General features: G+C 43.9%; 1 protein-coding gene across 6 annotated transcripts in view; it reads left to right on the forward strand.

Annotated features, from left to right (window-relative positions):
- Positions 1 to 23,473, forward strand: part of MAD1L1 (mitotic arrest deficient 1 like 1) — a 438,339-nt gene that overhangs the window by 230,227 nt on the left and 184,639 nt on the right. For all 6 annotated transcript variants that reach the window (XM_072120358.1, XM_072120362.1, XM_072120360.1 and 3 more), the window contains 2 exons: positions 8,118 to 8,206; positions 13,440 to 13,530. In XM_072120358.1, the coding sequence (XP_071976459.1) occupies positions 8,118 to 8,206; positions 13,440 to 13,530 (180 nt within the window). The remainder of the gene's footprint in view (positions 1 to 8,117; positions 8,207 to 13,439; positions 13,531 to 23,473) is intronic.

The following is a 23,473-nucleotide window of genomic DNA, read 5'->3' on the forward strand; positions in this document are numbered from 1 at the left end:
AGTCAGGGGTAGAGATGAGCGGACCCAAAGTTTCTGTTCAGGGTTTGGGTGCACTCGCAACCGGGTCATATTGCTGGATTAACAGGCAAATAGCCAAGAGGCAAATTGATTCCTCCCAGTGGGGCTGTTAGGGATTTTTATGCAGGGCCCCAACAGCCCTCTTGACTTTTGTAAGGTGAGTCCTAATTAACCCTTGATTGAACATAGAGACCAAGACATACGTCAATCTCTTAGTCAAGATCTTCTCTCCTTTAATAATCAAAATGCATAATATATATCAGACAGAAGAGTCATCAAAGGGGTGTGAATAGTATACTGCTAAGCTATTGGACATCAGCATATTCTGGGAAAAAAGTGAATTAATTGTGCTCAGTTCTCAGAGACCTTGTACACAGATATTGTTTATACTAAGAAGAAGATAAGTGGCTCCAGAATCATATTATAATCAAGGACAGACTGGCTTCTCATTACATGTCAAAGGGTATTAGCTGACAGGCGAGCAAACATGTTACATAAAATGAAGTTTGAATCATGACATTAACTTGACAATGGTCAGGGAACATGGCCGCTGTATCTAAGATGGCGGACAGTAGTCAAGATGGCGTCCGAAACCAGTGCGACCTCCTTAACAATTCCCCCCTTTTGAGCTTTGCTGGCCTGTAACTCCATCCTGAGCGACCTCCTCAAGCTCCAGGTACCCACAGGTAGGCTAAGCCCTTACCTGCTGGACTTGTTAACTCTTCACCAGATCCCCTGGAGGCTGGTCACTCAGGGGTTACAGGCCCGCACACTCAAATCACATCACTGAGTTCCCATAGTCCATAGGTTTGTAAACAGGCAGCAGCATCCTCCGCTCCGGGCACTTCTCCTGTCGTGGTTCCTACCGCCTGGACGGACATCTGGGACATGGTGGACTTGATGAGGGGGACCACACAACGCGCAATAAGTGACAAGAGCAAAATCACAATCCCCAATATTACCCCCACTTAAAGGAAACCCTTCCAATCCCCCAACCACAAAATGAAGGACAAAGTGTCCACTCCAGAGTTTCTCTTGAGTTTCCTGGACAGTCCTTTAATCTTTTCACGAGCATGGGTAATGGATCCATAGGGGCCGATGTCATCTGGGATGTATATGTGACAAGCCACTCCCACCATCTTACAGACTCCTCCCTTCTCAGCAAGGTTCATGTTCCAAAGCCATGCGGTTCTGGGAAGCATCTCCGGATACAATCACAAATCTCTGTTGATTACAATAAAAAAACAGTTACCCAACCAACATCTTTGCTCATAGCTCTCTGGGGAATAATGGACTCTAGACCTGCCCATATCTTATTGTGGGCCTTGTACTCATCTGGGACCCCCCTTGGTGCTCCCACTGTATCTATATAAACGTTGTCATCTAGGCGCTTCTCTCTCAGACCTCCAGAATCCTTTGGGATTCTCTACCTTTTCTTATGTGTCTGATCAATCTTATCCCTGGGGATCACGAGGAAGGAATGCACAAATCTTATCACAGCACACTCACCTTCCCAGCCTCTAGGCCTGACCTGACTCTCCTATCCCCACAAATCCTGTACACATCAGACACTGCTAAGACAGGGTTACCTGTGCTGTCAATGTTAAAGAAGGTCATTGTCTTGTTGCACCAACTGTAGGTAAAGTCTCCTACCCTGGGGGCATCCTGGTCACCCCTATAGATACAGTGATAGTCATGGTTGGGGTGTTCCTGAGCATACAGTCAGTCAGAAGAGACCAGCTAGCAAGAAGTAAGTTTGCAATAGAAAGCGTGGAAACATGCTGACTTCCCTCTAGCTTCAGACGTGGCACTGGTCAGCAGGACTTGGAAAGGACCATCGTAGCGAGGCTCCAGACTCTCTCCCTGGTGTCTCTTTACCACCACGTAGTCTCCAGGCTTCAGGTTATGCGTCCTGAGGTCTCTGTCTGGATCTGAAAAAGGAATCAGAAACACTTTTGCCGACCTTTTCCAAGGCCTGGCTCAACTGTGTGGCATGTTCCACCTGGTTTCCTGCCATCATCTATAGGGTCTGTGGGAAGTAGGGGCTTAGTCTGGGTGCACAGCCAAAAAGTACTTCAAAGGGGGACAATCCCATCTTTCTGGTGGGTGTGGTCCTAACTGAATGGTGGGCAGCAGGAAAGCACTCACGCCATGGTTTCCCTGTTTCTTCCATGGCCTCCTGGATCTCTAACTTAAGAGTGCCGTTTAGTCTTTCAATCCCACCACTAACTTGGGGATGCTAAGGGGTGTTCAGGGCCTGTTCTACACCCAGGAGGGACAAGGTTTCAGGTCTTTACCTGTCCAATGAAGTGGGTTCTGCGACTGGACTCTATGGTCTCTGGAAGTCCAAACCTGCAGAAAAATCTCACTCACCAACTTCTTTGCCTCAGCTCTGGCAGTAGCCTTGGTCGTGGGAGAAGCTTCTGGCCACCCTGGAAAGAGATCAATGCACACAGGCACGTACTCCTACGTACCACTTTTTGGTAGCTGGATAAAATCCATCTGCAGTCTCTGGAAGGGATACAGCAGCTTGGGTGTCACCTTCTGTGGGGTCTTTACCACCTTACCCGGGTTGTGGCGGGCACAGACTATTCAGGCTTTCACTAGTCTAGTGACAGGGGTAGTAATGCCCGGGCAAACCACTTGCGGTTTATGAGCACTAGCATGGCCATTTTGGATGTGTGTGTGTGTCAGTGGGCTACTTGACTTACTGTCGGGTGCAGGGCTCTGGGCAGGCACACCCTCTCTCCCAGCATCCAGGTCCCATCTGCATCTGGGCTCCAGCTCTCCTCCACACTTCCTTCACTTCTGATGACACTCGGGCCACCAGGGACTGGAACACCTGTGGATCAAACTTTTAGCTCAGAACTCACCGCTGAGACTTCAGGATAGTCTCTGGGTTCCATCTGTGCAGCTGCCTTCGCCATCCCGTCAGCCACATACTTGCCCTTGGCTTGTGGAGTTACCAAATTGTGTGTGCTTTTCCTTTTACTATCCTCACCTCTTGTGGAAGTAAGAGAGCATCCATGAGCTCTTTAACCAGCGTGCCATGCTTAAAGGGGGTCCCTGCAGAGGTGAGGAAATCTCTAGCCTTCCATATGGGTTCATAGTTGTGTTTAGACCCCAGAACTATACCTTGAGTATAGATGTTTGTCCTTTTACCTTTCACCAGCTGTAGCGCTTCCCTGAGTGCCGTCACTTCACCTCCTGCGCTGACCTGTGTGGAGGGAGTGGTTCTGCTTGTACTACCTCAGGTGCGCCACTGACCACTGTATATCCAGTGTAGAACCGTCTGTCTTCTCCTGCAGACCTGGAGCCATCTATGAGAAAAAACTCAACATCTGGGTTAATCACCCTTCTCTCCCCCCTCTCTGAATCCTGGAAGACTGGCGATAGAATGAAGGATTCAGAGCTGTGCACCTTATCAGTGTGTCCTGGGGCATCAGGAGTGCACACTGGAGTCTGAGCTGTCTGGCCTTTGCTCAGATGCTTGGGCTGTACCTGGGTGAGGACACTGTGCAAGGTATGTGGGGTTTGAACTGTAACTGAGTGATCTAGGGTCTAGGATCAGCTCACTGGCCTTGCTGAGCAGATTGCTGCCTGCAGCTACTGACACCTGAGGGGCTCCCCACACGACTGAGTCTAACCGTGCCTAATAGTGGGCCACTGGGGAGGCCACCACGTTCCTGGGCTAGGACACCTGTGGCCTACATACTCAGTGCAAAATAAAATAAAAGGTATGGTTCAGTGGCATGTGCCTAGGGCCGGGGCAGACAGGATTTGCCAGCTTAAGGCTATGGAATGCATCAATTGCCTCCTGACTAAGGGCAAATGGGGAAGAGGCAATTCAGTCAGAAAGGGGCAGCATCAGGCTGGGGGCAGCAGACCTTATCCCAGGCCTGCAGGAGCTGGCCAGTCCTAGAAACATGTGAAGAGGCTTAGGGCCTCAGGGCAGGGGCACATTCTGGACTGCCAGCTTTCTTCCCTCTGTCAGGTATCTGCCTGTGGCTGAGAAGCAGTGGCCTAGGAAGACCACCTTCTCCTGGCAGTACTGGAGTTTGTCTCAGGAAACTTTGCAACCCTTCTGGAACAGAAAACACATAAGGTCAATAAATGTATCCTGGCAAACAAAAACAGTAGGTCCTCCGCATACTGAAAAGGAGAACATCCAGTAAGGGGCCAGTCTGCCAGTCTACTCCCTGTAGGGCCGTGGGGTATTGGCTGGGAATCTACATCAGATATACTGGAATACTGAACTGGTAAAGGCAAATAGGTACTGGTAATCCTCATGTAGGGGCACAGAGAGGAAAGCATTTGCCAAATCAACAGTGAATAATATGTCACTCTCAGGGACTGCTGCCAGTTTGGGCTAGGGACCACTGGGCTTCAGTACACTCATTGGCAGCTTGGAGGTCATGGACCATGCTACATGTATCCGGCTGTTCTTTCTGAGTCTTTTCTTGACCGGGAATGGGCTAAAATCATCATCGGACTAGCAGGGGAGAGTTCTACAATGAAAGGCACTAACTCTGTTTGGGGGGGCTGTTCTCGCTGACATCCTTGTCCATAACCACCCCCCCTTGTCTTGCCCTGTGGGGGCCGTCTCTGCCACTCACTACAGTAATGTCTCCTCCCCGCAACGCCCACTTGGGTTGGTCAGTTGAGACTTCCGGAGATGTTGTCAATCTCACTTTGGCGTGGTCTGTGAAACATCCTCTATTCCCTCTGTACGTCAATGTGTCAGAGTCCTCCACCACATCTCCAGCCCAGTGTTCTGTGCTACCTATAAAGTTCTGGCCAGACTCCAACGTCTCAATAAAATCCAGGTACACTTAAGATGGTTTTTAATCAAAAAGGAACAAAAGTCAGTCATAGGCTCTGTAATACAGTTGGGGGGCTCATTCTTGCTTAGTCTGTTCATGGGGTACACAGGAGGACATCACATCATACTGTATCCCTGTTCCACAACCAAATAACTTCCTTCAAGTCTTTTTTAGATTGTCAGGGAGAAGTCTAAACGCAGCGATCTACCGCTCCCAAATGTAAATGTTCTCACTAGCCTGTAAACCACGAGATAACAGAACACAGATTCCAAGCAACTCAATATGGAGAAATTCAGTTTTCCGTGAACATCAAGGTCACTGTCTTCACAAAACAAAACGCAGCTTCAACAGCCCCCACCCTTCTGTTAACCCCTTAAATGCCAGAAAGCAGGTACCGGAGACATTGTAACACTTTTTCATAGTATTTTTCTCTAATTGTCGGGATCAATAAATTTTAATAATACTCAAACAAACAACATCCCTCACTCCCAAGACCCCTAGCAGACGCCCCAAGCATGGTCAGCTGCTATCCTACAAAGCCCCACAACAGCTTTTATGGCTGCCAACAGCAATCAACTTCCATCGACTTGAAGGGAATATAACTTAAAATGGCTGCCACTGAAAAATAAACTGACTTAAGATGGCCGCCACTGAAGAATGGTAGGGCGTGTCATCTTCTCTAACCACCAGATACAGGGGTGGAGTCTGGATTACAGGGGCCATTTTTCACTCCAAGGAAAATATAATTAAATCTCTTTTTCTCAAATTCTTTCCACATCAAAAACTTTGAAATGTCCCTTATTGCCTGTCTCTTTCTTCATTGGGCACGCAGAAGAATCCCAGTCACTCTGTCCTAGTCCGTCCGTCAAAGTCAGAGGCTATAAGTGTCTGTTTCCTAATCTGATCAAGTTTTCTCACTTGTACAATCATCAGATCATCTGACACATCCCAAATCCTTCAATACTACTTCTCACTTCAAACACAAAACTACCAGCCCTTATGTCCGATCATGTCAACTTACACTTTTCCATCAGTCCTACTTAACTCAACAACCTTTTGTCTACTTACATCATCTTTCCCCTCCATGTGGGACACAATCTGAGTAGCTTTTCTAGGTCCGCACCCTTGGCTTACTTTACTTTGCTTACTTCCCATCACAAATGTCTACAACTGCAACACTGCCAAACCTGTCCCCCACAGATACAACGAATCCGACACCTTGTGTGACCGACCCCAAAGAAACTAGATACCAGACTTCCACAGAGGACTCTTTACCAAGTCTCCCTTATTGACTCTTAACCAAATCAACTCTCTTTACTGAACTACTCTCTCCTTGACTCTTTACCAAGTCAACTCTCTTACTGACTCTTTACCAAGTCACTACTAGTTCTTACAGTCATCCACAAAGTCGTTCAGACTCCAAAATGAAGCTAAACGCACACTTGATCAGAGTGGGTCTCCGCTGCACGTGCACAAATTGAGCTCTCTACCTCTATGGGCAACCCTATTGACACTAGTCAAACAGTGCTATAGACACTCTGATAATCTGACAATCACAACAAAGTATCTCCTACTTTAGCAGTGCAGACCTCTAAGGGCTACTCCCTCCCGTCCCACAGTTTCAGCTAACGCCACAGACTGTCTGACCATCCGTCTCTGTCCAGTCTCTGTCCATCACCTTACAAAGTGGTTCTTTGCCAAAAACTATGAGCTTAGGTTACAGTGAACAACAGTGGCAAATACATAACACAGAGACAGTCTTACCCGGTCCGTCCAACCAGTGAACCAGAAGTGACATATCAAGGTAGACAATAAAAAATTAATATCTTACCCTGAGAGCTCTCTGGTCAGTTCTGTTCACCAAGCCGGCGGGGACTCTTCACGGAGGCTGTCTCGGTGTTGTTGTTGTTTACTCCTAAACCCACCCAGATGGACGCCAAATATTGTTAGGGATTTTTATGCAGGGCCCCAACAGCCCTCTTGACTTTTGTAAGGTGAGTCCTAATTAACCCTTGATTGAACATAGAGACCAAGACATACGTCAATCTCTTAGTCAAGATCTTCTCTCCTTTAATAATCAAAATGCATAATATATATCAGACAGAAGAGTCATCAAAGGGGTGTGAATAGTATACTGCTAAGCTATTGGACATCAGCATATTCTGGGAAAAAAGTGAATTAATTGTGCTCAGTTCTCAGAGACCTTGTACACAGATATTGTTTATACTAAGAAGAAGATAAGTGGCTCCAGAATCATATTATAATCAAGGACAGACTGGCTTCTCATTACATGTCAAAGGGTATTAGCTGACAGGCGAGCAAACATGTTACATAAAATGAAGTTTGAATCATGACATTAACTTGACAATGGTCAGGGAACATGGCCGCTGTATCTAAGATGGCGGACAGTAGTCAAGATGGCGTCCGAAACCAGTGCGACCCCCTTAACAGGGGCACTCCTGGTCAATCATGGCCATGGCTAGTTGCTAGGGAATTTTAATTGGCTGATCGGCAGCCAATCCAGCCATATGACAGGGTGCACCTGAACCCCGATTGGAAACTTCAGGTCCGCTTATCCTCAGGATCTATGAGTTGGTGCCACTGGTTTATCATGATGGATTTTGATGGTAGATTTTCATTATCTTCCTGTCTGTGTTTCGATGACTGATGCAGATGATTTGTACACAAACCATTTATGACCGCTGAGGCCAGTTGTTCATACGGAGCTTCACCGCTGAGACCAGTGATTGTCAGGACTGAGCTGCCGTCACTTGTGGTGTTTGTTAGGTTCATTGTAACCAGGTCCTTCCAACACCAAGTCACCCAAAGAGGTTCTCCAGCTAGGTATTGACAATTTTTTGCTTGGTTTTTGACCCCTGATGATTATATATTGATCAGTTTTCCTAAGTATCACTCATCACGATCTATCTACCAGGAAAACCCCTTTAAGAACTTTTATAAAGGAAAATTTAACATGGCAACCACTTTACAAGAGAAACTTGAGAAAGACGGATTGAAGCGAGACTCTGCTTCCGTGTGCCATCCATCCACCCACCTGTAGCTTTCTGTCAGGTTCATCTCCTCCGCTTCCTCCAATCAATACTTTGTAGCTGTTAATTATTGAACCTATAAATATCCTTGGCGCCTCTTTAAGATGAGCAGTCACCTTGAAGAAATCATTTCTGCACTCATTACCTTCAATCATAAGGTGCAGCATTGTTGTCCTCCCCTGTATATTTAGTAACCTTATATTCCTTAATGTTTTTGTCTTTGCAGCTAACGGCGGAGCTTAGTCTCCTGAAGTCACAGATGGGCACGACGGAGCAGAGCACCTCCATCACCAGTGAGGCCGTCAACTCCATGAGGTCAGTGAGAAAGGTCTTCAGCTTCTTGTACTAGAAGATATGTATAGGAGTCGACGGTTCAGACAGAGGCCACATGGACCTATGATATCACAGGCTTGGAACATAGGAGGAGAACGACTCTGAATTATTCACCCCCTCTGAGTCTGCACTCGAAACATTTCGCATTGTGTACAGTTTTCCTAACATACTCGTTCAAAGATTATAATAAAGTCTGATAATCTATAAGAAGAAATCATTCCATGCCAAAAGAAGTAACAGTACTTTAAATTCCCCCAATTATAGACAATTATTTTATTGTTCCACCTGTACCCTCCAATTCTGCAGATCTAGCTACCTCCTGCACTCCTCATTATAAAGGCTCCTCTGTACTCCCCTGCCCTATTACATCAAATTTAAGTCACCAGAACATGTCCCTTGACAAACTGACTGAGCGAGCGCCTGTAGCAAGACCAGCCACATCGTGGAGGAGAATTATAGTATTTCTTCCCCTTTCTGGTCAACCCTTAACTCTCCATAAATGTACAAATATCTTCTAGGTGTCATGATATATTTTAGATGACTCCAGTCGGTCTACACAGTGCAATTTTGTGTTCACGAGGCAAAATTTTCAGATACTCTATAAATATCTTCTAGATGTCATGATATATTTTAGATGATCCATACGTGGAAAAAGTAACGGTTAAGCCGTGGCCACCTTTGACCCAACATCATTTTCCCAGCATTCTTTCCCGCATAAAAAATAGGCAAATAATAAAGAGGCCATAGCACTTTGTTTCAGCAAAACCTCAGTGGCTGTTCAGTGAATTGTGCCTGGTCTCTCTTTGAACTTAAATTTTGCTGTGTTGCTGTTACCCTGTAGGTGACCGGGGCAGCAGACAGAAAAAAATGTAGAGCTCTGTACCTGTAAATTGTCCGCTTCATTCTTGTGTGCGGGAAAAGTATAATGAAGCAATCTGTTCATTCTTTGGATTGGGAGCTCAAGAGAAATACAGTAAGATGCCCCTTTCTTCCTGTAATCGGGAAGAATATTATTAAAGGAAAACGTAGAATTGGGCGTCCTTTTCGGTTTCCTCCTGTGCAGGAAGGGTTAAGAAAGTGGCTACCCCTCTTCTTTCTTGTATCAACATTGAAGAAAAACTCAGAAAAAGATGGTCTCTTCATTCTTGGTATTGACAGCACCAATGTCTAGGGAAAACATAGAAAGAGGCAGCCCCTGTATTCTTAGAATCGGCAGGAACACCATGGAGGGGAACCGTAGGAAAAGGCAGCCCTTATACGTGCTGGAAAAGTAAAAAGAATCTAGAAACAAGAGGGTCGGGAACAACACTACTCAAGAAATCGGAGAAAGAGGCAGCCCATTTGTTTTCGGGAGAGGGAGTTCCAGTTTGCAGGAAGAACAAGAATGAGATGGCGCCTTCATTCTTGGTATCGGTAGCAACAAAATGCAGCCCTTACATTTTCGGAATTTGGAATACTAATGTGTTGCGACACGGTGGAAGTGGACAACCTCCTCGTCAACACCACACAAGAGAAACGTAGGACTTACATTTTCGGAATCGGGAATATTGATGTTCCGGGGAAAAGTAGGAAAAGAATCCCCTTCATTTATAGGATTGCGAGCTACACTGTTCAGGGATCATGGGAAGAGACAGACCCTTACGTTCTCATGACCGGGAGCCCTGCTGTAGAAAGAGGCAACCTCATAGGAAATTGAAGGAAGAGGGATCTTCACCATTTTCTTGTTTGGGATCTCTGCTGTACTGGGATAACGTAGAATGAGGCAGCCTCTTCCTTTTATTGTTCTCCTTCATGGTTACTCCTAATTGTTTTTGGGGTAGGAAGAAACACTGTGCAGGGAAATCACAGGAAGAGGCATCTTATACAATCGGGGGCACCACTGTTAATGGAAGACTTGGGATCTGTAGTGGTAGGTTGTAAAGTGATGGCATATACTAACGATATACATAAGTTACCATCACTCTCATATCTCATACATTGTGCCCAAATTTTATTATATTTCATTACCCAATACTCGATCCATACACACTTCAGCTTGTTTCATTAACTCCCTGTTCAATTTACAAGGCATTTCTTAGCAATTCTTTAAATCTGCCTTTCTTTGATGGCCTCTTCCAGGAAGGTGATGGAACTTGATATTATCGTGTCCTTCTGGCACATCTGTCACGCCACCTCCCTACATGCACAAATTGGATTTCTCATTCTGTAGCTCTCGTAATGGAAAGTGCAGAGAGACAACATACTTTGTTACCGCAGGGGTAAGAGTCCAGAAAACATTGGAGGCAGAGCTTGATTTTCTCTAATTGTGATTAACGATTGCGGGGGAAAGCAGCGTCGCCCTGATGACCGTAGGTGGGCGCTAAGATTTATACCTGCTTATCGGATCCATTATAAAAGGTTTCGAGAGTCCAGAACTCTCACCTGGTGCAATTAAACACTTGCGAAAACGCATATGAGCTAAATAAATAAACCTGCGAGAGGAGAAACGTAGACATTTTCAAGTGAATTAAAGTCCAATCCCTTAGATTCTCATCTCATTGTCGTCCGGAGGAGATTTACTGTCTTAGTGCTGAGGCTTTGTATAAGGTCTTGCTATAATTTCGGGACAATTATTGAATTTTTACTGAAAATTGTGTTCTTGAATTAACACCATTTGATGCTTTGGGGATTAGGCAGATTATCCAGAATAGGGTTAATATTGCAAAACAAGAAAAGGAGACCCTTCTGTAGTAGACATGTAAGCTACCAAAGGCATCGGCATGTGTAATTGTCTATGTGTTTGACACAGCAGATTTGACATTGTTTGCGAGCATATAATAACAATTCTGGGGTCTGCACAACCAGAAAGGGGGTACTTCAGTCTTAGGGTCCCAACCCCCAAATCCAGTCCAATAATAATAAGGCTAAAACTGCTTATAGTGTACTTTTATGATTGGATAGTTTTCGAGCATGTTATAGAGCAGGAGGACTTGAAAAGATTCTACACAGTGTCCTATCTGCAGGCAGCATGTTATAGAGCAGGAGGAGATGAGCAGATTGTACATGGTGTCCTATCTGCAGGCAGCATGTTATAGAGCAGGAGGAGCTAAGCACATTATGCAAAGTGTCCTATCTGCAGGCAGGATGTTATAGAGCAGAAGGAGCTGAGCAGACTGTACATAATTTCCTATCTACAGGTGATATGTCATTACAACACAAAACTTTTTCTTACACAACTTTATGTATGTGTATTTATCCCTGTGCCTAGTTCATCCTTCTCTATATGTACCATCAGCAGGTTGGACTACTTTTTGGTAGCAACGTGTTGGCGTTAACTCTAGCAGAGGAGCTTTTGATCTAACCTACAAAAATAATCACTGATTAAAGATGGCTGATGGATATATCTGTGCGCGCCATGCGCCGGGTGTAGTAAATAACGGGGATCAGATTGCCGACATATGCTTTAGAACTGAGCACAGCTTAAATACATACATTGGGAAGAAATATTTGATGCTACAGATGGCACTTGGCACACGAAAATAGAAGGCGCCCATCTGTTGTTATTTGTTACTATTATGCTCATTTTTTTTTTTTACTAAACATTAGAGCACAGCCAAGTATTAATGGCGGTTTTATCAGTATTATAGGTGACAAACGGGAAGAGTGTTCTGTATTCCTCCAGCCACACAATCTCATTTTCTGCTATGGCTGAGGACACAAGTAATTTAACCACCAGAGACCCTTACAGATCCTGCAGATCTTACTCCGAGAAGTAAATGCATTGAATCCAAGATTGTAGGTCAGGAGGGGTTAACCTGGCACATTTTCTGGGCCTCAGATGCTGCCCTTGACTCCCATTCTTCTGCATGAAGGTGGATGTAGCATATATGCCGTAATTATTAAAGCCAGGAGTATATCTAGGAGGAAAGAGAAGTCCTGCTTTTGTGTTTCCGAATCCTTTTCTGCCTTTGCTGAAGCAATATAAAAAACTAAAGCCTAAAAGGTTATTTCTGAGGCTCTGTCTGAGAGCAGGGTGTGATGGGGAAAATTCTGACCTATGTGATATGTAGGTTTATGGGATTTGGAGAATGACATCCTGGAATAGACAACAAGAGTCCTGATTACTCTGCCCACACATAATGATTGTAAGGGAGAGTCCTGATTACTCTGCCCACACATAATGATTGTCAGGGAGAGTCCTGATTACTCTGCCCACACATAATGATTGTCAGGGAGAGTCCTGATTACTCTGCCCACACATAATTATTGTAAGGGAGAGTCCTGATTACTCTGCCCACACATAATGATTGTCAGGGAGAGTCCTGATTACTCTGCCCACACATAATGATTGTCAGGGAGAGTCCTGATTACTCTGCCCACACATAATGATTGTCAGGGAGAGTCCTGATTACTCCGCCCACACCTAGTGATTGTCAGGGAGAATCCTGATTACTCCGCCCACACATAATGATTGTCAGGGAGAGTCCTGATTACTCTGCCCACACATAATGATTGTCAGGGAGAGTCCTGATTACTCCGCCCACACCTAGTGATTGTCAGGGAGAGTCCTGATTACTCTGCCCACACATAATGATTGTCAGGGAGAGTCCTGATTACTCCGCCCACACCTAGTGATTGTCAGGGAGAATCCTGATTACTCCGCCCACACATATAGATTGTCAGGGAGAGTCCTGATTACTCTGCCCACACATAGTGATTGTGTGGGAGAGTCCTGATTACTCCGGCCACACATAGTGATTGTCAGGGAGAGTCCTGATTGCTTCACCCATAAAATGTGAATGACAGGGAGAGTACTGATTGCTCCACCCACAAAGTGACACTTTAGGTCCAGAATATTCTTCTTACCGTTGCTATAAAATTAAAAATATAAAGCAGTAGAAATATTAAATATGTACTTTCTATGTTTCTGCACTTAATTTGAACCATTTGCTTTGTGCTGTGTTTCAAGTTTTTTTAAATCTATATTATAGTATATTATATTTATATATTGTGGTCGGTCTTTTTAACACAAATGTTTAGAAGCTGCAATGATCAGAGCGGATTTAACAGGACAAGAACCTAGTAAACAATGGAGCATTTTCCTCTCTAGTCCGGTTAAGTAGAATACAAAGGGTCTTCAGGGAGAGAACTGCAGAAGTGGACGTGCCCTATGGTGCATTATTATTCCAAACATGTCACTTCATATTGTATTCTCTGTGCTCCGCTTGTCTTGCAGGTTGAAAATTGAGGAGCTTGAAGCCGAACGTGGCCGGCTAGAGGAGGAGAATAAAATCCTGGAGATGAGGCTGGAGAGACTGAGTCTTCAGGTAAGTAAGGCAGAAGCTTTTGTGCCTTTGTAATCAGATCCTCTTGACACTCAGGTCTTTGGCCATCAAACTGTGTCATTACTCACAAATATGAAGTAATGCTGACTGGCAGCTGGAGGAGGAGGTCATACACAAATCATGTTATAATGTCCCCTGGAGTCCCCCCTTCACCAGCACTGCTACAGATGTGACTCTACCTCCAAGCTCGCCATTCTGACTCGCCCATCCCATGCCTCCGCCCTCATCCCGACTTCCCATGCCTCCGCCCTCTCTTAAAGTTGTCCTAAAAAGAATAAATCTTATTTGCATTTACAACTTTCCATTCCTGACTAATTTTAACAGAAAGCTCCAGTTCTGTGGCACCTAGAAATGCAATCTTGATGCAGTGTTAAAGGAGAGATCTACCACCGATCAGCAAGTTATAGGGATGACTGATGTGGCTGGACACCACTCTGTGAAACACAATAGCCACACAAAGGCTTTATTTAGAAAACAAATTCTGGATGGATACATTTAAAGAGTCACCTTAGCACTTTTATAAACGGGTGCCATTATGCTGCAGAGCTCAGCCGGATACCATAGGACTTTACTGATGATAGATTGCTTTTAATTGCTCATTTAAACACTCCGGATGAGAGGTCACACTACTTAATTTATTCACGAGAGATGATCTTTTACTTCCGTGACCCATCTCGTTAATCTGTGCTCCTGGACTTGATATGATCTTCTCATTATGAGCACCGGGATCTCATTGAAAGCTCTCCACATATGAATGTATGATCTAGGACCTGATGGACGGGTCTATGCTAGCCGGCTTATCCTTCATTGGCGGCCACCACCTCCTGCAGTTGCTTTGAGTATTAGATATTACATAAAATGGTTGGACCCATTGTTGATACATCTTCAGTTTTCGGTAAGCTTTGAACTTCCACTTGGGAATCGCTTAGAATAGGTCTATGATACGTGGTACTTCAGCTAGGACCTGCACGTGTTCATCTTTCCATTATATAACCGTGTCAAAAGGGAAGCATAAGACTATCCCACCAAAGTCAACGCTATGTGTAATGCATGAACATGGGCAGTGAGTTCTTCTTGGTGATGGACACTGGTTATATTAGTTCTTCTCTCTTGAGAAGAGTGCCCTGAACCTTAGCTTGCCCTCTTATTTGTTATATAGAAGGGATAAAATTCAGGACATGCTCACGAGGGGTTTGGTCAACCGGTTTGACACTTGCACCAAACCTATGTCTGTCATACATCATTGATGCTTATGAGACCGAGACTACACAGCAATGATATATGGTGGTTGGAACAAGAGATTTATTAGGTGGCTTGTCAAAGAAACGGGATTCTTGAGTTAGACAGAGTAAGGCCAAGTTCACACTCGGTTTGGGCTGAATTTTCACCGTTGTTCTATTTAAAGGAAACCTTTTGGTTAAACATGGTCACACTAACTAAACAGTACAACTATCCCTATATTATTCTCCATGCAGGAAAAGTTCCACAGTAGGCTTGTATAGGGGACTCGCCATCTATGCTGCTCAGCCACACCTCTAGCTTCCTGGGGCCTTCTTTCTTTTCAGCTCTGTGAACTCAGCTCTGCAACATCATTCACATGCTGACTGTGTCTCTTGCTGAAGAGAATTTCTGAGGGAGGGGTGAATGATAGGGTTGAGAGAGACGCTTTCTGTATGTGAAGCACTGAAGAAAAATCGGCTCACCCCTCCCTTAGGAATTCTCATCAACGCAGGACATAAATATGCTTGCACAGAAAATGGGTTGAGTTCACTTTACAAACTGGAACTTTTCAGGCCAGATGAATAACCGTATATAGATAGTTCTACTGCTGTATAATGGCACTTTTCAAATATGTGTTTAGTGACAGGTTCCCTTTAGAAGGAGTCTACAAACATTCAAAGACAGTGTTGGTTATCGACCCTGGAGCGATGTGTAACCAAAGCAGTGTGTATGATGTTCGTAGCAGCAGGACTGTGAAATGTGTATGTATATTTCTGGTTTGTCGCTGGACTTTGTGCACTAATGTATGAGTTTTTTTCACTGAACACAGTAACATTCCTCTCTTTTAGTCTTGAGTAATAGCAATAGAAGACTTCTGGTTATTACAGAATAACAGAGAAGGGGCAATTGGGGAGTTTAAGTGCAGAGATTTTGAAAGGCAGCAGTTTGAGGGAGACCCACATGATGCAGCAAGTCCAGCTACAATCTTTGAATATAAATACATTTTTTCTTAATCCAACGCGCACAAAGGTAGGATTGCAGCTTAGACCACTGATTTGATGGCTTTAAGGATCTGTAATACCGGTCTCGATCCATTAATAAGAATGGCACTTCTTTGAAAAGAAAAAAAAGTTTTTTTTCTTCCTTTGGGTCATAGTGATGCAGGTGGGGTGCACGTTATTGTCCCCTTTTAAGTGTGTACAAGCCGTTAAAACCTAATGTGAACACTGTCCTTGATGACTTGTATACTGTCACTGAGTTTTTTTATTGTGTCTTGTCCCGGCTCGCTGCTTTATGTATTAGATAATACAGCACTGTGTTCAGTAGTCGCCCATTCTTCATCACCCGCTGAAGCCTTTTCTCTTCCTCAGTGTCTGCATCTCCACATCAGGCGAGACGCATGTTTGAAATAACTTTGACTTATGCTCTGAATGTGAAATGTGACATTTTTTTTTTGTGGCAGACATATTTTTTTTTTCCACCTGTTTTGTATTGTCAGGTAAACGTGCATTGTTATACTTAATATACCGCTCTTTATATCTCATCTCCTTGCTGCTGCGGCGACTATACTGAGCCTGGCTGCTGCGGCGCCTTGTCTCACAGAAAGGCTTTATAGAGAGACTGCATGGAGATAAGCATCTGAATAATGTACGACGCACATCTTATATTTTTTTATTTATTTTTTGACTTGCTTTTGTGTTCCTTGGTTGATGGAGGGGTAATAATCTTTCCAGAGACCGGAGATCAGATAACAGGCTTATGTCAGCTGCCGCATCCATCATCAGAAAGTAGCCTGCGGTGTAAATGAGATTATATATTTTTTGTTAAATTTTATTAATTTGCATAAATTGCTAATTATTTAGTCAGAGAAATGGAGTCAAATATTACAATTTTAAATCCTGTCCATTGAGCTCTTACAATAGACTGAAAATACTGTAGTTTTTGGGCATGTTGTGCCTACTTTTGTGGGGTTATAAGAACCGCATTATTATCGAATTATAACTAAAGCTGGGGGTATGTGGGGCACACCTGCATTTGAATCCTCAAAATAGGGCCGTTTTTAGCTCCATCCATAAGCTATTTTTGCAGTAAATTTTCCTGAGGCCTCATGCACACCAACTTGTATAATGATTCCTTTATTTATATAGCGCACACAGATTACGCAGCACTGCACAGAGCTTGCCAAATCGGTCCCTGTCCCCAATGGGGCTCACAATCTAATAAACCTACCAGTATGTTTTGGAGTGTGGGAGGAAACCGGAAGACCCGGAGGAAACCCACGCAAACATGGAGGGAACATACAAAGTCTTTGCAGATGTTAACCCTGGGACTTGATCCCAGGTCCCCAGCGCTGCAAGGCTGTAATGCTAACCACTAAGCCACCGTGCTGCCCATATGTGTACAGTTAGCCAACCCCATAAACTGCAGCTTACTCACAATCCCGTATACTTCTATAGGGCTCCGTGCAGATTGACTGTGCCGTAAATTATAAAGCCTGTCCTGTTCCGGTCCATATTCACGGTGTGGCCTGTCATTTTCACCAGTGCGGTTAGCAGCTATCAATCTGTGATGCCAGATGCGCCATGCGGAAACGGTGCATGGTCCATTACATGTCCATAAAAGGCACATGTTCGTGTTTGAGGCCTTAAATAGCTTGTCCACTTTTAAGCATATTCTAGCAAATAACTGATATTGTTTGTGTACTGAAACGTCCTTAAATTTTTCTAAAATACTTTAACTATCAATTCTTCACGGTGTCCAAGATCTCTGCTTGCTGTCGTGCAACAGGAAGCTTCATTGTTTACTTCCTGTGGATAAACACCGGTCGCTGGTCATGTGATGTCACACAGGTGCATGGCTTGTTATAACCCTGGTCATGTGAGGTCGCACAGGTGCATGGCTTGTTATATCCCTGGTCATGTGAGGTCGCACAGGTACACGGCTCGCTATATCCTTGGTCATGTGAGGTCGCACAGGTGCACGGCTCGCTATATCCTTGGTCATGTGAGGTCGCACAGGTGCATGGCTTGTTATATCCCTGGTCATGTGAGGTCGCACAGGTGCATGGCTCGCTATATCCTTGGTCATGTGAGGTCGCACAGGTGCATGGCTCGCTATATACTTGGTCATGTGAGGTCACACAGTTATAAGTGTAATCAAAGAAGTGTGATGATAACGAGCCGTGCACCTGACATCACATGTTAAGTAAACAGGAAGTAAACAATGACGCTTCCTGTTGCTTGACAAAAGACAACAAGATCTAAACCGTAATTAATACACAAAGTGTATTGGAAAATGTAATAACTAAATTCATCAAACAATATCAATTTTCAATAATGTGCTTAAAGTGGACAACCCCTTTAATACTGGCGCTTTATGCTTTGGTCGGCATGTTTTTGTTGATGGGGGGTAGCTTTGCACTGATATTAATAGTTATTAATTTAACAGGATAGTCCAAGACGTTGTTATTGATGGCCTTGAGTGAGGTTGTTAATGTTAGATCTGTGGATGTCCGACCAACTGAGAAGAAGACTGCTGTACACTATATAGTGGCCCTGCTGGGGAATTACTACTGGCATCAAGCACTTTATAGTCCTGAATGCAGCAGTTGAGGGGTTAGTCATTTGTCAACCTGATGTTGATCTTTTTAGAAATCCTAAAAAATTTCTAGGAAAATGTCGGCCATCAATACCCGACCCTTGGACGAGACCACCGGTCCATCGAGGAATATGAGATCAATCGAGAGATGCGCTTAATTTACTTCTGTGTTGCTGAAATAGTCAAGTGGTGGTCTACTTTTTAATACCTGGGGGACTTCAGGACCTGCTGAGGGTCCTGTATGTGTTGTTAATTGTAATCCCTCATTTATTACAAAAATGCTGTCCCATAAGTATATACGGACTGTATGGATCTGAATGGTACCAGTACTTGTAGGTAATGTATCAGTAGAGAACATGGGGGGAGGTCTCTTTAAGACGTAGCGCCGTTCCATTAGTCATCGTTTCGGGCTACGGCAGTGAATAGGGACAGATGAGCTCCATTTCCAGCTTCGGATCTGGGGGCCTTTTGTCCTCATTTCCCCAGTATGGGTCAAACCGTGATTTTCTTTCCCCGGGAACAGAAGACAATAAATCACATCACGATTTGCCATTTAGATGGAGCAGCAGAATGAGAACATCTTGAAGCTGATAGTTATAGTTTCCACACTGCAGAGCAGATCCCGAATTCAGCTCGAGGAAACAATGAAACCAACCACTTATTTTTCAATTATGGATAAGGTAATAGCGCTGCCCACAACAGCTAATTATACATTTGTTTCATTTACTGCTCACGCTGGCAGAGAATGTAGGGAAATGCCACACTCGTAGGAGACTCGAGAGCCTTTTCATTCGGCCCATCATACTGTCCGCCTCTTTATTATGGAACGATTTTTAGATTACGGAGAAGCTTTTGGTGGTTTTTTTTTTCTGTCCTTTCATATTTTATTGGCACGGTAACTACAGAACACTCGATAAACATCTGTGTTTTATATTATTACGTCGTTTAATTTATTTTTTATTATCTATTTTTTTGTTTACTTATTTTCAATTGGATGTGGCCAGCCCTGTCCTGCATTTTAATATATAGGTAAATGGGAAGGCTAACTTCACACTACTGTTCTTTCCTTTCTTCCCTTCGTTAAAAAAGTAAAGAATGCAGCCTCTTTTTTTTTTTTTTTTTTTTTTTTTTTTCCCGTAGAAAAAAAAAACATGGATAGCAGATCCCTCAAGTTGGAAGATAAAGCTCCCTCTTTGGTCTTGGTTATTAGAGATAGATACACTAGAAGTCAATGGCCGACCCTTTAACTGTCCTTGAACCTGTTGAAAATTAGATAAGCCAAACACAAATTCTTATACCCGAATACAGGCAGCCCCCGACTCAAGAACAAGAGTTGTAGATGACCCCTAGTTACAAACGGACCTCTGGATGTTGGTAATTTACTGTACTTTTTCCTTAGGCAATGATAAGAGTTACAGTTAAGTTGTATCATATACAGTTCTGACTCAACTTACAAAGTTGATAAAAATTCAACTTGAAGAAAATCTACTATTTGATTTCATGTAGAATGCACCAAACATACCATGAGAATGCTGTAGCTACACTGCTGCAGAAACATATCTGGTTTAATCACGAAGCTGAGTGGTTTTGCTGAAAAAAACAATTATAAAATTCAGGTCCTTGAGAAAGCCGGACCCACATAACACACTGAGCTTTCTGAACAATTAAGACAGGACTAATCGACCTGTGCTGGATCACTCATACAGTACACAGCAGCTGGGTGGGGGGCGGGGCTTGGTGCAGCAATTGATTATTCTGCCTCTCAGGGAGAACAGTGATTACATCATCCTCTGAGCAGTGCATAACTAATGTGAAAGGAAAGCACTGAGCCCAGGCACAGAAGCGACAGAGCTTCATTATCATTCATTTTAGTGTTTTTTCAACAAAACCACTCAGCTCAGGGATTAAACAAGATATGTTTCTGCATCAGTGTAGCTACAGCATTGTCAAGGCATGTTTGGTTAATAATGCATCAAATCAAATGGTAGGTTTGTTCTTAAAGGAAACCTATCTTGTACATAACCCGGGGACTGCCTGTAATGGTAAGGGTCCGAAAAGAGGCAAAAATATATCTTTTTTTATCCCAACTTTATAGATTGTATTTAATTATTGTAATTATAATATTCACTTGACCCTCCCCCCTTCCCCCATGCGGAGCCTCTGGGCTGTATAATTGTCATTCCAGAAGAAAGTGAAACACAATTTAGATGCAGAAACTTCCTTTTTCAGAACACAAAGTTCTGTTTTTTTTTTTTATGGCACTGCATTTGATTTCACAAAATATAAAGAATTTCTAAGCCCCCCCCCCCCCCATACCTCTGTATAACTGAATTAAATTTGTGTTCAATCTGCTGATAGTGACAATATTATATCTGTGTATTCCTGACTGTGCTCCGCAGACCACCACCATGCTGGTTTCTTGAAAAGCCTCCCGTTGAGGCTCCAAGCAGGGGGCTTGGATGTAGCTGAGAGGGGTAAGAACAATCCCAGAGCGTAAAAGCATCGTTATAGAAAACTCCAGCTCTCTGTGACCTCTATTAGATATATGACTGATACATATGGTATTATATATGGGTCCGATTCCCTGTGAACGCCCCTGGAGGCTGGGTGTAAATTAGTCTTTGTAATTACTGATGACATATTTGCTATGAGCGCTGTATGTTACTACATAGAGGGCCAACATTTGGTAATAATTGTGCATTGTGCTTCAGTTATAGAGAACCTTACATCAGGTTTGGGCTGCTGTGGTTTAGGTTGGCAGATGTTCCGCTGCAGCCCTTTTTGTTGCAGCGTTCTTCTGAAATGCATTGTTTTGTTTTTGTCAATAAAGTTTCTTTATTCTCCTAGTGGATGGTCAGGACACACCATAAATGTAATGAATTTTCAAAATAACATTTGAAGTGAATTGTACATAGTTTATGACCAGCCTGGGTTTTCTTCCAACATTTGCTTGAAGGTAACTGGTAAGGTATAGTGGCGCAGGAGTGACATCACATCGGCAGCTACATACCCACTGCAGCCTACTATTAGGCTGAATGGTGACGATCCATCTGTATCTTATGTATATAAATTGGTGACGGGCGGTGGCACACTGCGTCGGAGCGTCGATGGGAGATGAGAGCTCTCTGTTATGTTCCTACACTTCTGGGACTTACCGTATATACTTGAGTATGAGCCGACCCGAGTATAAGCCGAGACCCCTAATTTAAAAAAAAAACAAAAAAAAAAACTATTGACTCGAGTATAAACCGAGGGTGTGAAATGCATTGGTCACAGCCTCCCTGTATATAGCCAGCAAGACCCCTGTACTATATAGCCTACCAGACCCTAGTGAATAGCCTGTGCAGCCCCTGTAGTATATTGCCTGCCCAGTCTGTCTCCGATGCTGCCTCGAGTCCTTTGGTCCTCTTCGGATTCTTCCGCTCCTCTTCGGATTCTTCCGCTCCTCTTCGGGTTCTTCCGCTCCTCTTCGGGTTCTTCCGCTCCTCTTCGGGTTCTTCCGCTCCTCTTCGGGTTCTTCCGCTCCTCTTCGGGTTCTTCCGCTCCTCTTCGGATTCTTCCGCTCCTCTTCGGGTCTTCGCGCTCGGCCGGCACACAGAATTACGTCAGCTGCTTGCCAATGTCAATGTTTGTGAGCTGCCGGCATTGCGAGGGGACCCGAAGAGGAGCGGAAAAACCTGAACAGGATCCAAAGGACCCGCGGCGGCACCAGAGCATCGAAACAAGCATAGGACCTACGGGTGACTTCGGAAAGGTGAGTTTTGACCATTTTTTTCTTGACTCGAGTATAAGCCGAGTTAGGGTTTTTGAGATCAAATTTTGTGCTGAAAAACTAGGCTTATACTCGAGTATATATGGTATATTAAAAGAAAAAAGTGTAGCCCTGACAGCCCATTTGAATGGGTGTTCTCTCAATTCCTGTCACTTTGAGGGCTATTAGAAATATCTTTTTCAAAAGTCCTTTAGAAGTGAATGAGAATAGCCCAGTAAAGTTTCTTGGTTCAATAAGAATTGGTTTTCAGACAGCCCTCCTCATCATGCTATTCCCATTTTGACATCATAAGACCAAGATGACATCTAAAAATTGATCAGCAGTACCTCTCCATCACAATGTTTGAAGCAGGATGTTCTCAGATGCGAGTGGCCCTTGAGTTTGGGGGTCATACACAGGTTGCAGCAGAGATATAGAGAGATGGGAAAAGACACTGAATGGTGGACATTCTTTATCCACTTCCCACACAGTTGGAAATGTCATTTTCAGAAGTCTGATAGAAGCGAATGAGAATTTTCCAATAAATTTCCTGGTTCAATAAGAATTAGTATTCAGACAGCCCTCCTCATCATGCTGTTTACATTTTGACATCAGACCTAGGTGACATCTAAAAGTTGATCAGCAGTACCTCCCCATTGCGTGGCTTCCAGCAGGATGTTTGAAGACGGACGTGGCCCCTGAGTTTAGAGTGTCACAGGAAGATGTAGAAGTGGTGGATATTCTTTATCCACCTGTCACACTGTTGGTCTTAGTCGACAAAGCCTTATGGAACTGAATGATAAATTCAGCTCCACACATTTAAAGGACATCTACCACCAGAAACAAGGATTGCAATCCAACCACACTGGTATGTAGTAAGTGCCCCTCTAGCAGGATCTGCTCCTCTTTCAACTTTCTATACCCTTGTTTTTTTCTAAAAAAGTCTTTATAAGTTATGCAAATGAACCTGAGGGCCTCCTGGCTCCCTGGAACCCCTCATGCTCATTTGCAGAATTTTAAAAGCCCTTTTTGGTAAGAAAAAAAAAAAACGGGGAATAAGAAGCTAAAAGAAGATTGGATCCTGTCAGAGGGAGCCCACACCAGTATGTCAGTGTACCTGGTTCACAATTCTTGATTCTGGTGATGCATGTCCTTTTAAGACACGTGAGTGACACCAAGAGTCTCATTAGACTATTTAAAACCATTAACATCTATGTGGTCTGTGGGCTAGATAACCAGCAAGGGTACCTGACCCCACCAGCATTGTCCCACATGTGCCAGGGAGTATCTGCCCTGGATGACGGACTAGTGTAAGCATCAGTACTATTCACTAATGAGAGTAAATTCACACTGAGC

This window comes from Engystomops pustulosus, chromosome 8 (assembly GCF_040894005.1).
Source record: "Engystomops pustulosus chromosome 8, aEngPut4.maternal, whole genome shotgun sequence".
Classification (NCBI taxonomy): domain Eukaryota; kingdom Metazoa; phylum Chordata; class Amphibia; order Anura; family Leptodactylidae; genus Engystomops; species Engystomops pustulosus.